At 61.1% G+C, this 18,898-nt stretch overlaps 2 protein-coding genes across 2 annotated transcripts; both read right to left on the bottom strand.

Annotated features, from left to right (window-relative positions):
* Positions 1–593: 593 nt before the first annotated feature.
* SBK2 (SH3 domain binding kinase family member 2) lies at positions 594–9,989 on the bottom strand. The gene is made up of 6 exons (XM_068993173.1): positions 9,752–9,989; positions 7,632–7,834; positions 6,490–7,049; positions 4,612–4,663; positions 4,345–4,396; positions 594–670 (listed from the first exon to the last, which is right to left on the bottom strand). Exons 1-6 carry the CDS (start codon positions 9,987–9,989, stop codon positions 594–596), a joined length of 1,182 nt encoding a protein of 393 aa, XP_068849274.1.
* A 3,438-nt stretch (positions 9,990–13,427) lies between these two features.
* On the bottom strand, positions 13,428–17,850 carry SBK3 (SH3 domain binding kinase family member 3). Its single transcript, XM_068991656.1, has 4 exons — positions 17,806–17,850; positions 17,194–17,344; positions 16,519–16,721; positions 13,428–14,108 (listed from the first exon to the last, which is right to left on the bottom strand). Exons 1-4 carry the CDS (start codon positions 17,848–17,850, stop codon positions 13,428–13,430), a joined length of 1,080 nt encoding a protein of 359 aa, XP_068847757.1.
* Positions 17,851–18,898: the final 1,048 nt, after the last annotated feature.

Here is an 18,898-nt window from a genome sequence, read left to right as displayed (position 1 = left end):
TTAAATAACTGCTGACTGGTGCCCCGGGGAGGGCGTCTGCCTGCATTCCCCTCGCTGTCCCGGCTCGTCGAGGCTCCAAGAGTGGCACCCTGACTCGGAAGCCAGAGGCGCCCTCTTTCATCCCCAGATGGGAGCAGGTGCACCCTGGCTCCAGGGCCCCCGAGAGGGTCCCTCCTGGGGGTTCAGAATCCTGGCTCCACCGTCTGCAAGCCAGGGTGGCGGGGTCTCCCGGGCCCAAGGTCCTTCCACCCTCTGCCAGCCCCAAAGAAGCGGGTGCTTAATTATCCGGTCACTTTATCCCCGCTTGGCCAGGCAGCTAAGCCCAAACATCTGGCCCCGGGGCCCACGGCCAGGATGGGTGGCCAGCCCCCACCTACTGCTGGCCCTGACCCCGGACACCTCCCCCAGGACATCTGAGCCCGCTCCTCTGCCTGCCAGCTTGCAACAAGCCCAAAACAGTAGCTGCAGAGGCCTAGCAAGCTTGACGCAGAGAAAACATTTGACAAAATTGACACCCATTCATGGTTTACAAACGTACGCATATGCATACACACGCACACACTGTTTGCAGAGTAGGAGCAAGGGGAGCCCCCTTAATCAGATAAAGGGTGGAAAGGGAGCCACAAGTCTGTCATTTCCCCACAGACGATGTGACCGGCCACATCGAAAACTGCACGGAATGGAGCAGGCAAATGTTTAGCATTGATGAGGGTTCAGCTGGGATGAGGGGTCAGTACTCTAAAATAGTGTTCTCACCATTCCCTGCACCTCCAAGTGTGTGTGACCCATGGATCTGAAGTGTCGGCCTTGCCTCCAGGAGCTGGTTAGAAGAGCAGAATTCCAGGAGCCATCCAGACCCCCCTGGATAAGCATCTGCGTTTTAACCAGGCCGGGGTCGGCGTGCGGGCAGGGGCAGGGCGGGAGTGGTGGTGATGTGTGGGTGCAGCCCAGCCATTTGCATGTCTGAACTAAACATGAACTGCGGGCTACGCGCAGTGTCTCTGAGGCCTTGCACAGCCGGCCCAGGCAGAGAAGGGAGTGAGTTGGGTGCAAACCCCACTGGTTTAATGCTCTGCAGCCATTAACCGGCCTGACACGGGTCGTGAATTTTGATTCTGTTTTGGGACCAGTGATTCTGCGTTTTGAAGCTGACAGGACAAGGAAGCAGGCTCTGCGTGCTCGTGCAATGTCCCACTTCCCTGATGGGTTCTGGTGACCAATTCCTGGCTGTCTGCTCTCAGGCAGGCTCCACGACCCCCTACCCTCTTGAGGGTCTGCCAGTGATTATCCTGGTGCCCAGGGAGCGTGACATGCAGTAGCAAATGGGGGATGGGGAGGGAGGGGGAAATCATTTCTTTAAAAAAATTCTTTTCTTTGTCTATTCCTTGGCTGCACCATGAAGCATGCAGAATCTTAGTTCCCTGACCAGGGATCAAACACATGGCCCCTGTAGTGGAAGCACAGATTCTTAACCACTGGACCACCAGGGAGTGTGTTAGTCACTCAGTCATGTCTGACTCTTTTCGACCCCATGGACTGTAGCCCACTATGCTCTGTCCATGGAGTTCTCCAGGCAAGACTACTGAAGTGGGTTGCCATGCCCTCCTCCAGGGGATCTTCTCTACCCAGGGATCACACCCAGGTTTCCTGCATTGCAGGCAGATTCTTTACCATTTGAGCCACGAGGGAAATCCTAAACCACAAGGGAAGTCCCAGAAATAAACTTTTTTAAAAACAAGAAATCCCACATTTTAATTTGGCTGCACCAAATTTTTGTAACTGGTCCTGCTTGCATGCTTGGGGTTCCCCAGCTGGGGTGTAGCCAGACCTTCCTTGGTGATCACAGGCCTATAGACACTGGGCGGGTGACTGGGGAGTAAGACCAAAGACTTTGGAATCAGACTCTGCCACCTTTTGACTTTAGGGTCTTTGGAAAGTACGGCCTCGACAGTCTTGTCTGTAAAGAGGAGAGAGATGTGAGCAGGTCCTGTGTGATGATAGGTTCTGAATTTGACACTTTTAGAAAAAGGGCAGGGTTTTCCCTTTTGTTTTTAATGGGAACTCAGAACTTGATCAGAGAACCTGATCAAGGTCGCAGCGTGAGAACCTGGAATTGCCTGTGTTTTTGTTTTTTTTTTTTGGAGCAGTCTCATTGAGATGAAACTTACATGCCAAATTCACCCTTTACAATTTTTTAGTGAAATATAGTTGATTTACGTTGTGTTGGTTTCAAGCGTCCAGCGAAATGATTCATTTATGCACAATGCGTTCTAAGGTTCTTTTCCATTATAGGCTGTCATAAGATGCTGTGTACGGTTCCCTGGGCTGTACAGTAGGTCTTTGCTGATTTACTTGGCTGTGCTGAGTCTTAGTCGTGGCACGTGGGATCTAGTTCCCTGACCAGGGATCGAACCCAGCCCCTGTATTGAAAACATGGAGTCTTAGCCACTGGACCACATAGTGAACTCTATCAGTTCAGTCGCTCAGTCGTGTCTGACTCTTTGCGACCCCATGAATTGCAGCACACCAGGCCTCCCTGTCCATCACCAACTCCCCGAGTTCACCCAGACTCACGTCCATCGAGTCAGTGATGCCATCCAGCCATCTCATCCTCTGTCGTCCCCTTCTCCTCCTGACCCCAATCCCTCCCAGCATCAGAGTCTTTTCCAATGAGTCAACTCTTCACATGAGGTGCCCAAAGTACTGGAGTTTCAGCTTTAGCATCATTCCTTCCAAAGAAATCCCAGGGCTGATCTCCTTCAGAATGGGTGGACTGTATAGTGTGTATATTTTAATCCCAAACTCCTAATTTATTCCCCCTTTCCCCTTTGGTAACCATTAGTTTGTTTTCTAAGTCTGCAAGTCTATTTCTGTTTTATAAATTAGTTTATTACTATCATTTTTTTAGCCTACCTATAAATGATATCACATGGTATTTGTCTTTCTCTGTCTGACTTATTTCACTTAGTATAATAATCTCTAGGTCCATCCAGAATTCACCCTTTTGTATGTACAATTCAATGACTTTTTAAAATATGCTCAGAGAGTTATGGAACATTCACACAATCTAATTTTAGAGCTTTTTCCACCACCATCACCACCCCCCAAAAGAAAACCTGTACCATGAGCAGTCACCCCATTTGCCCTGGTGATCACTAAGCTTTCTTCCTCTGTGGATACAGAGAATCCTACAACAGATGGTCTCCAGGTTTTTGAGATTCATCAGTGATGTGTGTGTCCGTGCTTCCTGCCAACGCAGGAGACACAGGAGACACGGGTTCAATCCCTGGGTCAGGAAGATCCCCTGGAGAAGGAGATGGCAACCGGCTCCAGTATTCCTGCCTGGAGGATCCCATGGCCAGAGGAGCCTGGCGGGCTACAGTCCAGGGGGGTCACAAAGAGTTGGATAGGACTGAGCACGCATGCATGTGATATTCCCTTGTACGGATAGACTGCATTTCTTTCTTTTTTCTTTGGCCATGTGGCGAAACTTGCAGGATCTCAGTTCCCCGACCAGGGACTGAAAACCCCGTCCTCTGCAGTCGAAGTGTGGAGTCCGAACCACTGGACTGCCGAAGAAGTCCCTCGGCCACATTTCTTTTATCGCTACACCAGTGACTTGACGTCTGGGTCGTGTCCACTGTTTGGCTACTGTGAGCAATGTTGCCATGAACACTCGTGTGGACACGTGTTTTTATTTCTCGTGGGCATCACCTCGGGCCGAAATTGCTGGGCTGTACACTTACTCCATGGGATTCCCTGGTGGCTCAGTGGTAGAGAAGGCACCTGCCAATGCAGGAGACGTGGGTTCAGTGCTGGGGTCGGGAAAATCCCCTGGAGGAGGAAATGGCAACCTGTTCCAGTATTCTTGCCGGGGAAATACTCCTGAGAGGAGCCTGGCAGGCTGTAGTCCATGGGGTCATAAAAGAGTTGGACATGACTGAGCAACTGAGCACGCACGCATAGTAAGTCCAAAGTTAATTAATATTCCGAGGAACTGCCGGGCGGTCTTCCCAAGCGGCTGCCCCATTTTTCGCATTCCCCCAGCCCCACAGGAGGGCTCCAGCTTCCCCTCTTCGCCAGCACGTGTTGCTGTCTGTCTGCGTACTCCGGTCATTGCCTGGGTCTGAAGGCTTTTCAGCTTTCCTTTTCATGTAGCTGCCCCAACTCCCATCTCCTCCAAGGGAGGGGCGGTCCGCTCACCAGCACACACTCACACACCCACACTCACACCCACACACGTGTGCTCAGGCCCCCAGCCCCTGACGGCCGCGGCACAATGCCATGCACCTCGGACCCTTGAAGGGCTGGCCTGGATTAGAGTCCTCCCGCCGCCTGACTCACCGTGTGAGCTCAGGCAGGTGCCTCGGTCTCTCTGGGCCCCCTGCGCCTGCCGCTGGAGTGGGGAGGGTCTGAGGGACCCCCTCCAGCATCAGCAGGAATTGCCACCTACCAGGAGTTGCTTGAGGGGTGAGCAGCTTCCTTCCTGTGAAGTGTAAGATTGGTATCCTGTAATTAAGTAATGCTTAATGACTGCCCCTGGGGCCCTTCCTCCTGCCCTTCCTGGGGCCCTTCGCTGGTCATTATCGCCTCCTCCCAGTTAATCCCCACCTGCCGCCACCAATTTGCGCCCTCCACCCTGCCTTGCTCCTCTTCACCCCCCCTCCCTCGGTGCCACCCCACCCCAGCCACCTCCAGCTTTTCGGGGACACACTGTTGGTCTCGTTGCTTGGGCTGCTCACGGGGGAGGGGACAGGAAGCCCTGCTCTTGCTGCCCCCCCTCACCCAGTGCACCCACCGTCTTATTCTCTCCCACAGCCCCCTACTCCAGGAAGCCCACTGAGGTTGCCTGGGACACGCGCCCCGTCCCCAGGTCTCTGGACTGAATTTAGATGGAAAGGGTCCTTGGGGGTCCTTCCACCACACCCTCCTCCCCACCAGACAACACCTCGGCGGCCACAGCAGGGGCCTGGGAGGGAGTGTGAGGGCCAGGGAGAGGGTGACACGCGATCCGGCCTGAGTTGTAGCCTTTCTCTGGGCGGGCAGCCAAGGAGGCCACGGAGAGGAAGAGAGAGTGTTTGCAAACAGCGTAGCTGCCAAGAAGGGGCCGGGGTGAGGGCGGGGGGAGGTGTGAAGGAGGGGGCGCCCAGCGGTGACTGGCAGCCGCGCCTGGGACTCTGCCTCCCCTGTTACACACAGGCGCGCACACGCGCACACACGCGCAGGCTCAAGGCCTGAGGCGCACACACGGGTCCAGTGGCCACACACAGCAAGGTGCTCTCCACTCTCTACCCTCACACGTGGCCACACAATTCCCTGAGCACACGGGGTCTCGCAGGCGCACAAACACGCAACTCATGTCATCTGCGTGGAGTGAGACACACTCAACCCTCACGTCTCTCTGTCACTCACACACACACCATTATTTGCACACACACACGGGCTCAGGTGGGTGCTCATGGACACACAAATACACACAAGTTTCAGGTAGGAACTTGAGAAATGCATGCTCCAGTTCCTGCCCGAAAACAGCCAGACACTTTCCAGCTCCGCTGTTTAATCTCTCTCCTTCTCAGACACATCTGTGCAGGTCAAGTGCAAACACACTCACCCCCAGGCACACTCACAAACACACACACAGAGCCAGCATCTCCTTCGACCACAGGAGGGACCACTGTCTGCCGTTCTTCCTGCCTGTGTGTCTGTCTTCCTCTCTCTGTCTCTCCCTTTCTCTCTGTCTCTGCCTCGCTTGCTTCTCTCCCTCCTCTGTCTCTGTCTGTCCTCCACAGCACGCCCTTCAGGGCACACTTGCGCACACACAGACACACAGACACACACACACACACACACACACGCCTTCTCTGTCCCAGGCTGACAGACCAACAGCATCACGGGGACCTAAGTGCCAGAAGGACTTTATGTGCAGAGAGCGGCTGGGGTGAGAAAGGCAAAACAGGTTAGCAAGAGGGCGCAGACCCAGCTGGTGGGAGAAGGGGCAGAGGGGGTGAGGTGGGAGTGGGTGGCGCCCAGGAGAGGAGGGACGCGGGCAGGACGACAGGTGTGCGCAGGAGGGCCGTGCAAAACCTGAGGGATGGGCCGCCTGCACGCACACGATCGCCCCTGCTGCTTGGGCTCCACCAGAGGGGAGGCCGGAGAGAAGGGGGAGCAGAGAGGGGCGGGGGCAGCCTGGCTGATTGGGGCTGGGGGCGTGAGCCAAGAGCAGCCAGGCAAAGGGAGCCGTGGGTGCCGCGGCCCGGGAAGGCGGAGGGGTGCGGACGGACACGGTGCTCAGTCAGAGACCCCCGGACCGAGGCCGCAGACAGACGGTGAGGTGGGAAACAAGGACAGGAAGCGGACGATCCCAGACAGAGGCGGACAGACGGCCAAGAGCCGCCCCGAAAGCCCAGGGGGTGGGGGGTGGGCCGGGCCTGTCCGGGCGCACCCCTGCCCCATCCTCCTCACCCTGAGTCTCCGTCCTCCCCCGGGTACACCTCCTCAGCCTCCCCCTCCCGCTGCCTCCAGGGCCGCCCCAGGAAGCCCCGGACGGAGCTCACGGGGCTCCTCCTCCGCGGCTGGGGCTCCAGGAGCCCCAACAGCAGGGTGTCGGCCGTGGGCGTCAGGCCGAACCAGGGCCGAGGCCGGTGGTCGGGCTGGCCCGAGGCCTGCCAGACGACGAAGTCCTCGTAGAAGGGGTCGGCCTCGGCCAGGGGCTGGTCCCAGGGGAAGTAGCCGGTGAGAAGGCAGAAGAGCAGGACGCCCAGTGCCCAGGCATCCAGGGCGGGCTGGATGGGCAGCCCCTCGGGGAGGGGCGGGGGCGCGCAGAGCTCGGGGGCCGTGTAGGGGATGGGGGCCCCGGCCAGGCGCAGCAGGGTCCCCCGTGGCCGCGTGTGGCCGAAGTCCGCCAGCTTGACCTGCCGGCAGTCGGGGTCGCACACCAGCACGTTCTCGGGCTTGAGGTCCCGGTACACCAGCCCAAGGGAGTGGATGTGCTCCAGGGCGGAAGCCAGCTGGGCTGCGCAGCGCTGGGCGGCCGCCTGCGGGAGGCCCACCTGTGGGAACAGGTGTCAGGGGCTGGGCCCAGGGCTTGTCCTCAGCCCCGGGGACAAGTGTCGGGGTCCCAGCTCCCCAGCCCACCAACGGGGGCTGGCCCTGGAGCTTGTCCTCAGCCCCTGGGAGCAGGCCAAGGGCGACAGAGGCCTAGTTGGCCCCGATGAGGCCTGGGGTGAGTCCCATGGTGGGGGCGCTGGGGTGAGCCCTGTGGGGGGGCGCCTGGGCTGAGCCCTGTGAGGGGCCCTGATGAGGCCTGGGGTGAGCCCCGTGGGGGGCCCTGACGGGGCCTGGGGTGAGCCCTGTGGGAGGGGCCTGGACTGAGCCCTGCGAGGGGCCCTGATGAGGCCTGGAGTGAGCCCCGTGGGTCCAGGGTGAGCCTGTGAGGTAGGCTCCGCGTTGCCCCTGTGATAGCCGTGGATTCGGAGGGGCGCGTCCAGCCCACCAGACCTGCGGGCGCGGTGGGGCCCCTGCAGGGCGACGCGCTCAGGCTGCCCTGAGTGTGACTCCTGAGGCCCAGGCTGGGCGGGGCGTCTGTGCCAGGCCCCCTAGAGCTCCGAGCTCCGAGCTCCGGGGCGACCCACCTTGGGACGGATGTAGGCGATGAGGTCGCCGTGCAACACGGGCTCGGTCAGGAAGCTGTAGGAGTCGGCCGATTCCAGGCCGACGCCGCAGGCTGCCACGATGGCCGCGTGCGAGCCCAGGGAGAGGCCCACGCAGAACTCGTAGAGGAAGCCGCGCAGGGTGGTGGAAGCCTTCGGGAGCTGCTTCAGGGCCAGCACCGTGCCTGGAGGTGGGGTCGACGTGAGCCCGGGGCCGCCCCCTCTTCCGCCCTGCCCCTGCCCACCCACCCTAAAGGAGCCTGGCCACCCAAACCCCACCGGTGGTGCGGAAAATGCTGTGTGAGTGCTTAGTCGCTCAGTCCTATCCGACTCTTTGCGACCCCGTGGACTGTAGCCCATCAGGCTCCTCTGTCCACAGGATTCTCCGGGCAAGAATGCTGGAGTGGGACTTCCCTGCTGGTCCAGTGGCAAAGACTCCACTCTCCCAGTGCAGAGGGCCTGCCTTAGGTCTCTGCTCAGGAACTAGATTCCACGTGCTGCAGCTCAGACCCAGTGCAGTCAAATAAATAAATAATAATAATAAAAAAAAGGAATACTGGAGGGGGTTGCCATTTCCTCCTCCAAGGGATCTTCCCCACCCAGGATCAAACCCGTGTCTCCTGCACTGCAGGCAGATTCTTTACCAGCTTAGCCACCAGGGAAGTCCAGTGATAACAATAGCATGTAATGCTTCCCAGGTGGCACTAGCGAGTGATAAGGAATCCACCTGCAATGCAGGAGACGAGGGTTTGATCCCCAGGTGGGGAAGACCCCCTGGAGGAGCAAATGGCAACCCTGTCCTGTATTCTGGCCTGGAGAATCCCATGGACAGAGGAGCCCGGAGGGCAGCAGTCCACGGGGTCGCAGAGAGGCCGGGTGTGGTGGGGGAGGGTCACCTCCTTGCCTGAGATACTGAGTGCAGCCCCTTCGTGTGTCAGCAGCGCCCTGAATTCCTGCCAGCTGTCAGCCACCTCCCATGTCGAGGTCTGGTTCTACCCTCTGGGGGCAGGTACACCTTTGCGCCCCAGCACCGCCTGGGGAGGGCATCGAGCTGGCCTCCAGGTGGGCGAGGCCCCCTCGTGGAGCCCGTGGTTCTGATTATCGCTCGTGTCCCCCAAGTTCTGTGATGGCCCCGAACTGTATCTCTCTGCATCTCTCTCTCTTATGAGCTGACTGGCATCCCTCCCACCAAATTCACCTTAAAGCAGTTCCTATGCCCATTTTCACAGAACGTGACTGTATCTGGTGAGGGCGCTTTTGTTTTTCTTTCGGCTGCACGGCTTGTGGGGTCTTAGTGCCCCCGACCAGGAACTGAACTGTGGCCCTCGGCAGTGAAAGCGCGGAGCCCTGAGTCCTGGACTGCCAGGGAGTGCCCCGGAGGTACGGTCGTGCAAGAGAGGAAGTGAGATCACTGGGGGTGATCCCCAGTTCCAGTGTGACTGCTGTCCTTCCGAGAAGAGGAAGCCTGGACGCAGACACACAGGTAGGCGTGAGGACACAGGGAGAAGCTTGGCCCTCTGCAAGCCGAGGAGGGGGGCCTCAGGAGAAGCCCATTCTGCCGAACTGTGGCCCCCCAGTCTGTGGCCCTTTCTTATCAGCTGACAACCGCAGGGAACGGCCACACCCTGGCGTGCGGGGGGTTGGGGGGCTGCAGGTTTTTCCCTGGGGGCCCAGCTGTCCCCCATCCCCCTTCAGGGCTGAGCCCTCCAGTCTCTTTGGATGCTGACCAGCTGTCTGGGGCCGGGGCCCATGTCCTGCACACCCACCATGTGCTGGCCTCGCTGAGTGCCCAGCAGACAGGGCGTCTCTCATTGCCCCCACAGTGACTGCTGAGCCGGCCCGTGTGAGGCCCACTGAGGGCGGAGGCAGGGGGCTCCGTCTTCCTCCCCATTGTCCCCGGCAACCAGAGCTCCTGACATCTCCTCCGGGAATCTTGGTTCTCTCAGAGAAGGGATCATCACCCCCGTGTTAGAGGAGGAGGAGGCTGAGGTTCAGAGAGGGCCGGGCCGTTACCGAAAACACACAGCCTGGAGAGGGCAGAGGTGGGACTGGCTGAGTTTGCAGCCCCCCTGCCCCTGTGCCCTGCCCCCAGGCCCCGGTACCTTCCTGCCGGTGGGTGACCAGCCAGACGCGGCCGAAGCGGCCCTGGCCCAGGGCACGCACGTGCTCGTAGAGCTCGTCCACCTCGGCCCGGACCAGGCTCTGGGCGCTCAGCGCCATTCGGGCCTCCAGCGCCCGGGCGGCCTCCTGGCCCTGCTGCAGCTCCTCCGCCGTGAGGCCCCCCAGGCCCTCCTCCTCCTCCTCCCGGCTCTCTGTGTGCTCTCCATGCGCAGCCTCCATGTGCTCCGTTTGCGATGCTTTTCCGGGCATCCCTGCAAGGGCAGAGGAGAGGGCGCCCGGGCTCAGTCCTGGCAGACCAGAGCTAAGGGCGGGGAGGGCCTGGGGGCCTGGAGTCCTGGGCCTGAGGGAGGAGGGGCTGGGGTCACGACCCCCAGGTCCAAGGAGGAAGGTGGCGGGTCACTGGCTCGGGCCCTCGTGACTCGGTTTCCCTCCTTGTCAGGGGAGTCTCTGGGGCAGCAGCTGGGTGGGATGAGGTCAAGCCCGAGGCCTCGCTGTGCCCGCCCTGCCCCCACCACCCTGCGCCACCTGATGGCCTGAGGGTGAAAGATGAGCCAGACGACTCGAGACGCCCCCCCCACCCCCCCTGTTTCCAAAGCAAACAGACTTGGGCCCTGGGGGCGGATGAGGGACCTCCGTCTCCTAAGAGCGGACAGGCGCTCAGCCCCAGGGCTGCAGAGGCGGGCTGCACGCTCCAGGCCTGGGCACGCTGGGCGCCTTGCGAGGAGCGAGCTCTTGGGATGGAGTGTCCAGCCCTGGGGTGGTCTGTGGTCCAGTGCTCACAGCCCCAGCCCCTCCTCCTCTCTCAGACCCAGGGGTCCAGTCCCCCAGCTCCCCTTCCCTCAGCCCCAGGGGTCCAGGCCCCCAGCGGACCCCTCTCCTGAGACCTTACAAAACTCACATATCTTGGGACCCCCCCACCCCAGACTCTGTGTCCCCCACGCTCAAGCACTCTGCAGTCTCAGGGTCCGTAATGAGCTGCTGATCCCCGAAGAACCCAGCGCTCCGACCACCTGCCCAGCTTCTCTCTCAGGCACTGCCCACCTCAGGCCATTTGACCCCTGCCTCCTCCTGACCTGGGCTCCGACCTGCAGACCTCAGCTTCTCCCAGGCTCGCCTGACCCTTCGGCTGCCCGCTGTGGCCAGTGCCCAGCACTCAGAGCCCATGCCAGCAGAGGCCTGCCCGCAGCAGGACCCGCCCCCACCTAGGGGGTCGGAGCCCCGCCCCTGGCATCACCCCTGGACTCACTAGGGGGAGAGCGACACCGTGTGTTGTGGCCCAGAACTGGCTGCGGCCAGACCGACCCGACCCAGGGATTCTGCCTCCTCCCCAGAGCCAGTGTCCAGACCCCAGCCCCTCCTCCTCAGACGCGGGACTCCAGTGACCCTGTAAAGAATGAAATCCTTCATCCAGCCTGCCCCGTCTTGACCGCCCCCGGCTGCCCCACAGTGCCCCATGAAGGGTCAGACGCAAGTGTTTGGTGAGGGGAGTCCGGGGGAGGAGGCACTGGGGTCTGCCGGGGAAAGGATGACACAACAGGATTCCAGAACGATGCGGTGAGGAATGACCTCAGACGCGGGCGAAGGGGAGCAGGTGGTACGGCAACTGGGCCGGAGGGCCTCGGGGGAGGGATGGGCGGAGGGGCGTCCCCGGCCCGAGCCTCCAGACTGCAAGGTGGGGGCGCAGGCTGGGAGCCCTAGGACTGTGGTAGGGGACCTGGGGGGGGGCCGCCCAGGTTTAGAGCGAGATGACCGATGCCAACTCACTTGCTTCTTTTTAAGTAAGCTTTTGACTTCAGAATCATTTTTATTGTTTTAAAGTCTTTATTGAATTTGTCACCATGGTGCTTCTGTTTTACGTGTTGGTTTTTTGACCCTGAGGCGTGTATGATCTTAGCTTCCCAACCAGGGATTGAACTTGCACCTCCTGCACTGGGAGGCGGACCTCTGGACCTCCAGGGAAGTCCCATGTCCCAGAATCATTTCTGGATGCACAGGACAGCTGCTTTGAGCTCCCACGTCCCCTGCCGCAGCTCCCCGCCAGGTGAGTCCTCACCAACCACACGTCCACTTGTCCAAAGGAAGATAGGAAGTGTCAGTCAAATGGCAGACTTGTCTCAGGTCCACAGCAGCCCTTATCTGTCCCAGGGTTCAGTCCCAGAGAGCCAGTTGTATGTGGAAGCCTGCGGCTCAGGCTCCCAGCAGCCGTGACTGTACTGAGTGCAGGGGATGCTGCCTTGGGTCCAAGCGGCCCCTGTCCTGTGGGTCTCTGTGCTGGGCTGCAGGGGGCACATGGGGTCTGGCAGAGGTCCCTGCAGACCAGTCGTGGCCCTTGGTGTGGACGAGACCACATGCCCTCGGGGAGCTGGCCCAGGAGACTCTCTGGACAGGAGGAGAGCCCGAAAGGATGCACAGGTGAGAAGGACCAGGTGCATCCCGGACGGCCTGAGACGGGAGATGTGAAGTGGGGGACACAGGTCACTGTGATACGGGCTCCAAACGAGCGGGAGCGGCCCCGGGGGGCTCTGCTTCCTGGAGGCCTGGAGTTGGAAAGGAGGCATTCCTGGAGAAGAATGCTGAGCGTGCAAACGTCTGTAGGCAGGAGAGAGAGTGTGTATGTGTGTGTGCACATGTGCGCATTATGTGCTCACATGCCCACACGTGTGCACGTATTTGTGGGTGCATGCACATGTGTGCACGTGTGTGCATTTGTGCGTCTGTGGACACGTGTGCCTGTGTGCGCATGTGTGTCGATGTAGGTCCAGAAAGGATGAGTGACTCCTGTAATGTCACCCAGAGCCCAGGAAAGTGGAAGAGATGGCAGGTGAGGGTTCCACGTGGAAAGCCGTGGTCAGCGGGCGTCCACTAAGGTCTGAGAGGAGAGGAATGACTGCTCAGAGGCCCACAGGCGCCGAGCAGAACCCCACGGGCAGAAACGCATATGCAGGAGACATGGCACCTCATCTCAGGAAGGCCTGACGGAAGGGTGAGGGAGGGTCCCTGAGGGGGCAGGGGCTGGGGGGCCGGGAACCCCGGGCCTGAGGGGGGAGGGAAGGAGCCTGGACCCGCGGGTCTGAGGGGGGAGGCGGGGGCGGGGGGCCTGGACCCCCGGGTCTGAGGGGAGAGGAGGGGCGGGGGCCTGGACCCCCGGGTCTGAGGGGAGAGGAGGGGCGGGGGCCTGGACCCCCGGGTCTGAGGTGGGAGGCGGGGGGCCTGGATCCCCGGGTCTGAGGGCGGAGGAGGGGGCGGGTCTGGACCCGCGGGCCTGAGGGGGGAGGCGGGTCCGGGGGCCTGGACCCCCGGGTCTGAGAGGGGGAAGGCGGGGGGCCTGGAGCCCCGGGTCTGAGTGGGGAGGAGGGTCCGGGGGCCTGGAGCCCCGGGTCTGAGTGGGGGGAGGCGGGGGGCCTGGAGCCCCGGGTCTGAGGGAGGAGGGGCGGGGGCTCCAGACCCCCAGCTCGTCAGCAGGGAGGGGAGTCGTGCGTCTCAGCGCAGCCTTCGGTTGGGAGAGGCGCAGGGTGCTCTCCGTTCTCCCGCGCAGGTGGCCCTGGGGGCTGGGGGCGGGGCCTCTGGGGGTGGGGCCTCTGGGGGCGGGGCCTCTGGGGCGGGGCCCTGGGGGCGGGGCCTCTGGCCCGGGCCGGGCCACCTGTCCCGCTCACCTGGTCAGGGCTCTCCCGCATCTGTGTCCGTCCTCCCCCCGCTGTCACCGTCCTCCTCTGACCATTCTTCTAGGCTTGCTCCGCCCTCCTCCTCCTCCTCCCCACCCTCGCTGGACATGCTCCGCAAGCCCCCAGCTCTCTCTTTGTTCCCCTTTAACCCCCAGTCATCTCCCAGGAAGTCCAGGACGACCAGCGGGGGACTCCTGGTTTCAGGATCCAGATCCAGGAGCCCCTGGAACAGGGCCAGAGCGGGGGGCGCAAACTGGTCCCAGGGGGGTGGCGGCTGGGGCGGCTGGGGCCTGGCAGTCATCCAGCCCGCAAAGACCTCGAACTCGGGGTCAGGGGCCAGCGCCACGTCCCAGGGGAAGCAGGCGGTGGCCGCGCAGAAGAGGAGCACACCGAGCCCCCAGGAGTCCAGGGCGGGCCGCAGGGGCAGGGTGTCGGGGGGCAGCAGGACGCAGAGCTCGGGGGGCGCGGAGGGCAGGGGCCCTGGGGGTGCCGGGGTGGGGCTGCCCTCGGGCCGGGTCAGACCCAGGTCCCCCAGGGCCACGCGGCTGCACACAGGGTCGAAGACCAGCACATTGTCGGGCTTCACGTCTGCGTGCACCAACCCCCGGCCGTGGAGGAAGTCCAGGGCTCCTGCGAGCTGGGCCACCACGCGCTTCACCAGCAACTCTGGGAGGCCCTGGAGTCAAAGGCAGAGGGCAAAGGTCACCCTCAGTTCCTCCTCTTTGCTGCTTCCTGGGGTTCAGGAATCCCAGTCCCAGGACCACTGGCTACCAGGAGTGTCTCTGACACATCTCCCAACACCTTCTCCAGGTCATCCGCAACCACCAGCTGTCTCTGTAGACCCGCCTCACATGTTTTCCTCACCGGGACCCCGCATCTCACCAGAAGCTCTCTAACTTCCATTGAACTTGGTCCTGACACTCACAACCACTCCTTACATTTCTATCTTCACTCCACAGACCACAAAGATCTCCAATGAAACCCTAAATCTCGCACTTAACTAATGAACTTAACTAATCTTAGTCCTGTACTAATTGAGGGCCCATCTCCAACTCAGACCCAGTTCAAAAGTCCCAGCATTTACTTCATTAATCGATTGATAGATCTGTCCATCCAGCTAGCCAGGCAGTGAGACAGCAACCCATCCATCCTAACCCCAACCTGTCATCTATCCAACAGTCTACACAGCAGGGTTCCAGTCAGTATCCATTCCACCAGCTAGTCAGCAGTTCAATAATTTGTCCAGTTATTTAGTATCTGATATCCATCCATATATTCCACCATCCTTCAATGCATCCATCCATCCACCCACTCATCCACCCATCTATTCATCTACCTTTCCTTTCTTTCATCCATCCATCCACTCATTTGTCAATCCACCCTTCAACCCACCCATCCATCCATCCATCCACCCACCCACCCAACCATGCACCCATCCACCCATCCACCCACGCACTCATCCCTCCACCCATCCATCCATCCATCCACCCATCCACCCACGCACTCATCCCTCCACCCATCCATCCATCCATCCACCCACCCATCCATCCATCCATCCATCTATCCATCCACTGATCCACCCATCCACCCATCCACTCATCCACCCTTCCATCCATCCACCCATCCATCCACTCACCCATCCATCCATCCATCCACCCATCCACCCATCCCTCCACCCATCCATCCACCCATCCATCTATCCATCCGCTGATCCACCCATCCACCCATCCACTCATCCACCCATCCATCCATCCACCCATCCATCCACCCACCCATCCATCCACTCACCCATCCATCCACTCATCCATCCATCCACTCATCCATCCATCCATCCACCCACCCATCCACCCACCCACCCATCCATCCACTCACCCATCCATCCACTCATCCACCCATCCATCCACTCACCCATCCACCCATCCACTCACCCATCCACCCATCCACTCATCCATCCACTCATCCACCCATCCATCCATCTAACTACCCATCCATCCATCCACCCATCCATCCATCCACTCACCCATCCACTCATCCACTCATCCACCCACCCATCCACCCACCCATCCATCCACCCAGCCACCCACCCAGCCACCCAGCCACCCACCCAGCCACACAGCCACCCAGCCATCTGTCCCTCCACCCTTTTTTCCATCCATCCCACTCTTTCTCTCCTTATCTCCCTTGCTTCCTTCTTTCCTCCTCTTTACCCCCAAACTTATCTGAAATCCAAAGTTTATTCCTTCCTAAAGATGAAAGTGAAAGTCGGTTCGTCACTTCTTACTCTTTGTGATGCCATGGACTGTAGCCCACCAGGCTCCTCTGTCCATGAGATTCTCCAGGTTAACAATACTGGAGTGGGTTGCCATTCCCTTCCCCAGGGGATCTTCCTGACCCAGGGATTGAATCCAGGTCTCCTGCATTGCAGGCAGAGGTTTACTCTCGGAGCCACCGGGGAAGCTATTCCTAAAGATGACCCCACCTTAACCTCACATTCAAGTACCCCTAGAAGGTCACGGATTCAGTCCTGACTTGGTCTTTCTGGAGAGAACTCCATTACAGTCCTCCTCCAACTGCCTCTATACACAGACACAGCCTCAGCTGTCTCTGCAGCCGCACGCATGGTCTTCTCCACACTCAGAGTTGGCCTGTCATCAACTCGAAGCTCAGCTCATCCAGCTCCACCCTCACCGCTTCCCAGTCCCACTGCCATTAAAATCCCATCTCTCCCTCCGTGCCCACCCTCTCATCAGACCTGATCTGTCCTCCACCCCAATCCCAACCTGTCATCCAGGCAAGCTTGTGTTCGGATGGTTGGATGGATTAGGGCTTGGGTTAGTCCTGGAACTGCGCTGAGAAAGAGAAAGAAGGAGGTTGCCTGGAGGAGGGCATGGCCACCCACTTCAGTGTTCTTGCCTGGGAAACCCCGCAGGCAGAGGAGCCTGGCGGTCTACAGTCCACAGCTGCGCCTGAGCAACTAATGCCCTTGGGGGCTTAGAGGGGAGCCCCCTCTGGAGGTCAGGGTGGGGGACAAGCCCGGGGGAGGGCCGACGTCAGACCTGGATGAGACCCCCGCCTGCCCGCCTCACCCGTTCCTGCAGCATCCCGCTGAGGTCCCCACAGGGCGCGTACTCCTGGGCGAAGGCGAAGTGTCGTGGGGTCTCCAGCGGTCCCGCCAGCGTCTGGAGCAGGCCTGGATGTGATGACACACAGCGGCCCACACAGAACTCTCTCAGGAAGGTGGTTCTGAAGACCGAGGCCCGTGGGAGGAGCTTCAGAGCCACGGCCCGACCTGCCGGGGGGCGGGGTCAGAGGGCAAGTCAGGGCGCCCTGAGCATCAATCCCGGGACGGGGCACGGTGCTTGACCTCTGCGTGCCTCTCCTTTCTCCATCTGCGGGGGGTTTGTTGGAGGACCCCTTCCCTGGGGACTCTCTCTGCTCTCTCTCAGATTGCTGTGCGACCCTGCACCACTGCCTGACCCTCTCTGGACCTCCGTTTCCTCTCGCGTGAACTGGCGGACGTGCCAACTGGACTAGCAATCCTAGTCATGCTTCTGCCTCGCTGTGTGACCTCAGGCAAGCCTCTCCCCATCTCTGGGCGAGAGCTCTGGTTCCTTGGGCGATGATCACAGAGCTCTTAACATTCTGAGGGCCCATCGGGAGGAGTCCTGATCAGCTGCCCCAAGAATGCTCCCTGTCGCGGTGGGCACGAGGACCCTAAGAGGGGAACATTCTGGGGTCTGCCCTTCGGTGGCCACACTCACCCCCTTGGCGAGGCCGGGCAAGCAGCACGTGGCCGTAGGAGCCCGAGCCGAGCCTCCGGATGAGGCGGTAGTGGGCTCGCAGACTCCGCACGGGGGTCACCCTGGAGGCCGTCAGGTCCACGAGCCTCTGCAGGGCCGTGGCTGTGTCCTCCTGCAGGAGAGGGACGGGGTGGGGGCGGGGGGTCAGTCAGGGCGTCAGGCCGAGCCGGGGGCCTGGGTCACTGTCCCCGGCGCGGAGGGTGAGTCACAGTGACTCACCCCGCCTTGGGCCACCTGCTTTCGGGCCTTGGCTGGGTCACGGGTGATTGTCTCGGCGGCCCTGCCCACGGCCGCTGGGGCTCCCCCCAGGAGCCCCCAGCCCCACTTGGGGCCGCCTCCTCCCCAGCCGGTGCCCCTGCCCCGCCCGCCTCCCTCTCCATCCTCCTCTCTTCCTGGTCTCCTGCCCCTCTATCTGGGAGCGTGTCTCCTGGGCCCCAGGCTTGCTGTGTCTCCTCGGGCTCCCTGTGTCTTGGATGTGTGTGTCTCCTTGCTGTCCTGTTGTCTCTGTGTCTCTCCGTGTCTGTCCCCCAGCCCGTCCCATTCCTCCTCTCTCCGTTATCTCCTGCCTCTCACCTCCGGGTCCCCATCTTCCTGCTTCTTGGGGTCCCTGAGCTCCATCTCAGGGTCAGGCCAGCACCCCTGGTCTGGGCTCCCTGAAAATCCACCCGCACACTGAGCCCCGCTGCAGCCCTGAGCAGAGCCACGCCCGGCGGGCTGGTCTGCGAGGCCCACGCCCGTGTCCCCCCGCGTCTGGGCCTGCAGCCTGCCCTGCGTGGCCGCCCCCTCTCCCTGCACCTCCCTGGCCCAGTCCAGCCCGAGGCTGAGCGCCTGAGGTCTCGGGGTCTCCCTGCCCGTCTGTTGGTCCCCAGCCCCCCACTCTTGCCCCCAGGCTCTTCCCACTGCGGTCGCCTGTCCGTCTGTCTCAGGAGGCCCTGTCTGTCCCCTGCTTTGGGTGCCCTCCCGTCTGTCTCCCTGCCGTCTTTGTTTCTGCCTTTGTCCCTCCCTTTCTCCAGCCGGGACAGCTCAGAGACATCCCGTCCCCCCACACCTCCCCGCCCCGCGGCCCCCCTCCCTCCCCCGTCCAAACTTAGACCAGCCTGGACTCTGGGCTCTGCTCCCAGGACAGAGGGGACAAAACATAGCCTGAACCCCAAGGGCCGGGCCGGAGGGCAGCGGGCAGAGGGGAGACGGGCGCTTTGTGCCCTTTACTTGGGACAGGGGCCCCAGGCTGTGTGCATCCAGCCTACCCCGCGGCCTCTGAAGGCTGGGAGCCCACTCTCAGAGCCCTTCACGGAAGAGCCCCCACGGCCACCCTCAGCCCCGGACTCTGGCCCCCGGCCCCTCCTCGCTCAGGCCTGGGAGCTCTCAGCTGCTGATGGAGACCCTGGCGGGGGGCAGGCTTCCCTCCTGGATGCAGCAAGGCTCTGCGCCCAGCTCCCTGCTCGGGCCTTTACACTGGGTCCTCCTGGGCACCCCCAGAATGGCGGGGACTTAGCCCCAGTTTCCAGAGTGGGAAACTGAGGTTCTGAGCAGCGAGTGGGTCAGAGGGGAGGAGGTGTGGGCTGGCTGGGCCAGGCCTGTGTGACTCAGCCTGGTTGCTTTCCATTACTACTACAACCTGCTATTAATAAAAGACGCGGCTTCTGGAAGGGTCCCCGGAAGGCGG

The sequence above is a fragment of the Capricornis sumatraensis genome, chromosome 20 (assembly GCF_032405125.1).
Source record: "Capricornis sumatraensis isolate serow.1 chromosome 20, serow.2, whole genome shotgun sequence".
NCBI classification, from domain to species: domain Eukaryota; kingdom Metazoa; phylum Chordata; class Mammalia; order Artiodactyla; family Bovidae; genus Capricornis; species Capricornis sumatraensis.
Note: the sequence above shows the minus strand (reverse complement) of the source record. Positions and strands in the feature narration are given on the sequence as shown.

Excerpts from the sequence above, each read along its gene's own strand:
- SBK2 (XM_068993173.1), bottom strand. The coding sequence starts at position 9,989 with ATGGAGGCTGCGCATGGAGAGCACACAGAGAGCCGGGAGGAGGAGGAG. Across the intron at positions 4,397-4,611 it reads GCGCAAATTGGTGGCGGCAG|CGGCAGGCGCAGGGGGCCCA; the intron begins GTGGGGATTAAC and ends TCCCCACTCCAG. Across the intron at positions 671-4,344 it reads CACCTGCCTGAGCTCACACG|TTTTCGATGTGGCCGGTCAC; the intron begins GTGAGTCAGGCG and ends CATTCCGTGCAG.
- SBK3 (XM_068991656.1), bottom strand. The coding sequence starts at position 17,850 with ATGGAGCTCAGGGACCCCAAGAAGCAGGAAGATGGGGACCCGGAG. Across the intron at positions 17,345-17,805 it reads AGGAAGATGGGGACCCGGAG|GAGGACACAGCCACGGCCCT; the intron begins GTGAGAGGCAGG and ends CCTCTCCTGCAG. Across the intron at positions 16,722-17,193 it reads TGCCCGGCCTCGCCAAGGGG|GTCGGGCCGTGGCTCTGAAG; the intron begins GTGAGTGTGGCC and ends GCCCCCCGGCAG.